The sequence below is a fragment of the Podarcis liolepis genome (assembly GCF_965112155.1).
Source record: "Podarcis liolepis genome assembly, chromosome: 16".
Classification (NCBI taxonomy): Eukaryota; Metazoa; Chordata; class Lepidosauria; order Squamata; family Lacertidae; genus Podarcis; species Podarcis liolepis.
In genome coordinates this window covers 21742159-21744523 of record NC_139567.1, presented here as the reverse complement: position 1 = coordinate 21744523, position 2365 = coordinate 21742159, and the positions used below count along the sequence as shown (strand labels likewise).

The 2365-nt window shown below is 45.9% G+C and overlaps 1 protein-coding gene across 1 annotated transcript; it reads left to right on the top strand.

Moving 5' to 3' along the window:
• Nucleotides 1–952: 952 nt before the first annotated feature.
• LOC310695913 (pancreatic progenitor cell differentiation and proliferation factor A-like) lies at nucleotides 953–1809 on the top strand. Its single transcript, XM_083480858.1, has one exon. The coding sequence runs from the start codon at nucleotides 1137–1139 to the stop codon at nucleotides 1476–1478; it is 342 nt and encodes a 113-aa protein (XP_083336984.1). The 5' UTR covers nucleotides 953–1136; the 3' UTR covers nucleotides 1479–1809.
• Nucleotides 1810–2365: the final 556 nt, after the last annotated feature.

The window sequence follows — 2365 nt, the reverse complement described above, 5'->3', positions numbered from 1 at the left end:
ACTTGGTGTGTGTTTTAATGTGTTGGGGAAAAGATTAGCTAACTGCAGTCATCTCATATTTGACAGCTTGGTTCAAAACCTTTTAAAGTCAATCAGGAAACACAGGAACATCCTCTGGCTGGGGGAGAAGGGGTCAGAGCAGGGAAGTGGGGCTCAGTTCAATCAACAGACAATGACGGGACTCATCGTATCACTCGAACTAGGGGACATCCAATGAAGCTGAACACTGGAAGATTCAGAAGAGGCAAAAGAAAGTTTTTTCTCCGCCCACACACAGCACATTGTTAAACTATGGAACTCATTCTTATAGGAGGCAGTGATGGCCAACAGCTAGAACGGCTTTAAAAGAGGATTCAGCATATTCATGGGAGAGAAGGTTCTCAATGGCTACTAGCCCTGATGATTATGCTCTACCTGCACTGTCAAAGGCAGGGTACTCTCTGAACATCAGCTGCTAGGGTGCTGGACAAGTTGGGCTCTGGACCAGATTCAGCAGGCTCTTTTTACATTCTTAGGACACAACTTTTTAGGAACACAGAAAGCTGCCTTATTACAAGGATGGATACTTTGTCCATTCAGCCAAGTATAGTCTATTCTGGCTGGGAGTTCTTCTCTAGGCCAGTGGTAGGGCATCTGTGGCCCTCTAGATGCTGCTGAACTGCAATTCCCATCATTCTTGATGCTGGCCATGCTGGAAAGGGACTGATGGGAGTTGGAGTCCACCATGGCTGGATGATCACTGGCTCTCCAACCTGGCCATGGACCACTTTGCTGCAACAGATGGATGCTGTGGATATTGGTTGTTTTTATGAAAGAGCAAATCAGCCCATTTCTGGTCTGTGTCCCTTTCATGCGACTTCATCTAGTTTACCTTTGAAGACAACCCTACCTAGCTTGCACTTTTCAAAACAACATGAGAACCGAACCACACATATCCATCAAAATTCATATACGCCTCTGTGTTTTTTGTGGACGTGGAGTGTACTCCCAAAATCTCCTTTGCAAATGGGCTCCGTTGCCTAGCGTTTACTCCCCTGAGCCAGGTCACCTGTGGTCTGAAGCCGCTGGGATTTTGCTGAGCGAAGCGTTAAGTCTTAAAGGGTTTACAACTTGCACAAGAACGAAGACAAAGAAACATGGCAGCAATCCCGTCAAGCGGCTCCCTTGTGGCAACCCATGACTACTACCGAAGGCGTCTGGGTTCCACTTCCAGCAACAGCTCCTGTGGAAGTGCAGAGTATGGGGAGGTCATCCCTCACCATCCAGGTCTCCCCAAGTCTGACCCTGGGCACTGGTGGGCCAGCTTCTTCTTTGGAAAGACGACCCACCCAGTCATGACAACTGTGTCGGAATCCCCAGAGAACTCAGGCACTTTCCAGGTGGCGAACGGCATGATCACATGTGGCCTGGCTCAGGACGTGATGAGGAAGCGCCACGCCAGCGAGCCCAGCAAGCCGAACGCGGGTCCCACCGTGTGAGGAGGCTGGCTCCCCCCTGGCCAGACGCTTCTGACTTGAACGCTAGGAGGCAGAGCCCATTTTCCACTCCCCTTCCCCGTAGAGTAGGGCAGGCTGCTTCGAGTACTCCTTAGACGTAGGTTTTTATAAAAGCAAGAAACGGCAACTAAAAAGGAAAAAAAAAAAGAGAAATCTTCTGTACCATCCTTTTCTACAACTTTCTTTTTCTTTTCTTTTTTTGGTGCAGCTACGTCTTCTAACCCCTCCCTCCCCACCCAACGAAGCCTTGTTTAACACTTCATTCTTGTTTTGTACTCGTCTGATGGAAACTAATAAATCCTGAGCATCAAAATTCACACTTCTCTGAATTTTACAGTGCAGTTTCTGGCCAGGTAATATGGATATACACGAGTAAAGGGTGCACAAAAAGACACATTTTGTGTGTGAAAATAACACAAAATTAATTATATTAGGCAGAATTGCATCATCTTCTGGAATTCCTCCCACTCCCCACTGCATCTTATTAATTACAGCTTTAGCAAGATGCATGGAAATAAACCAGCATGAAAGAAGCAGACCAGAGCAAAATCTAAGACAGAATGTTGATCAGCACAATAAAAAACTGTGATTTAAAGAGTGGGGAGGATGCAGGAAACCAGCAATTAACTCCCAGATCATTGTTTGCCAAATAGATTAAGACAATGCCATATACGGACAGAAAGAGAGGCATGGAAAAAGCTGTAATTAGGCCAATAACAATAAAAACTACAATAAAATTGCCAGTGATCAATAAGCACAACAAGAAATGATATTCAGGTGGCTTTGCAGCTCCATGGCCTTTTTACTGTCTGGAATAGCTGATTATATGTCCTGCAGTTCTGCAGAAGTGTAAGAGCTATAATCTGTAG

What these genes read in the sequence shown, in the direction of transcription:
- LOC310695913 (XM_083480858.1), top strand. Translation starts at nt 1,137, where the DNA reads ATGGCAGCAATCCCGTCAAGCGGCTCCCTTGTGGCAACCCATGACTAC.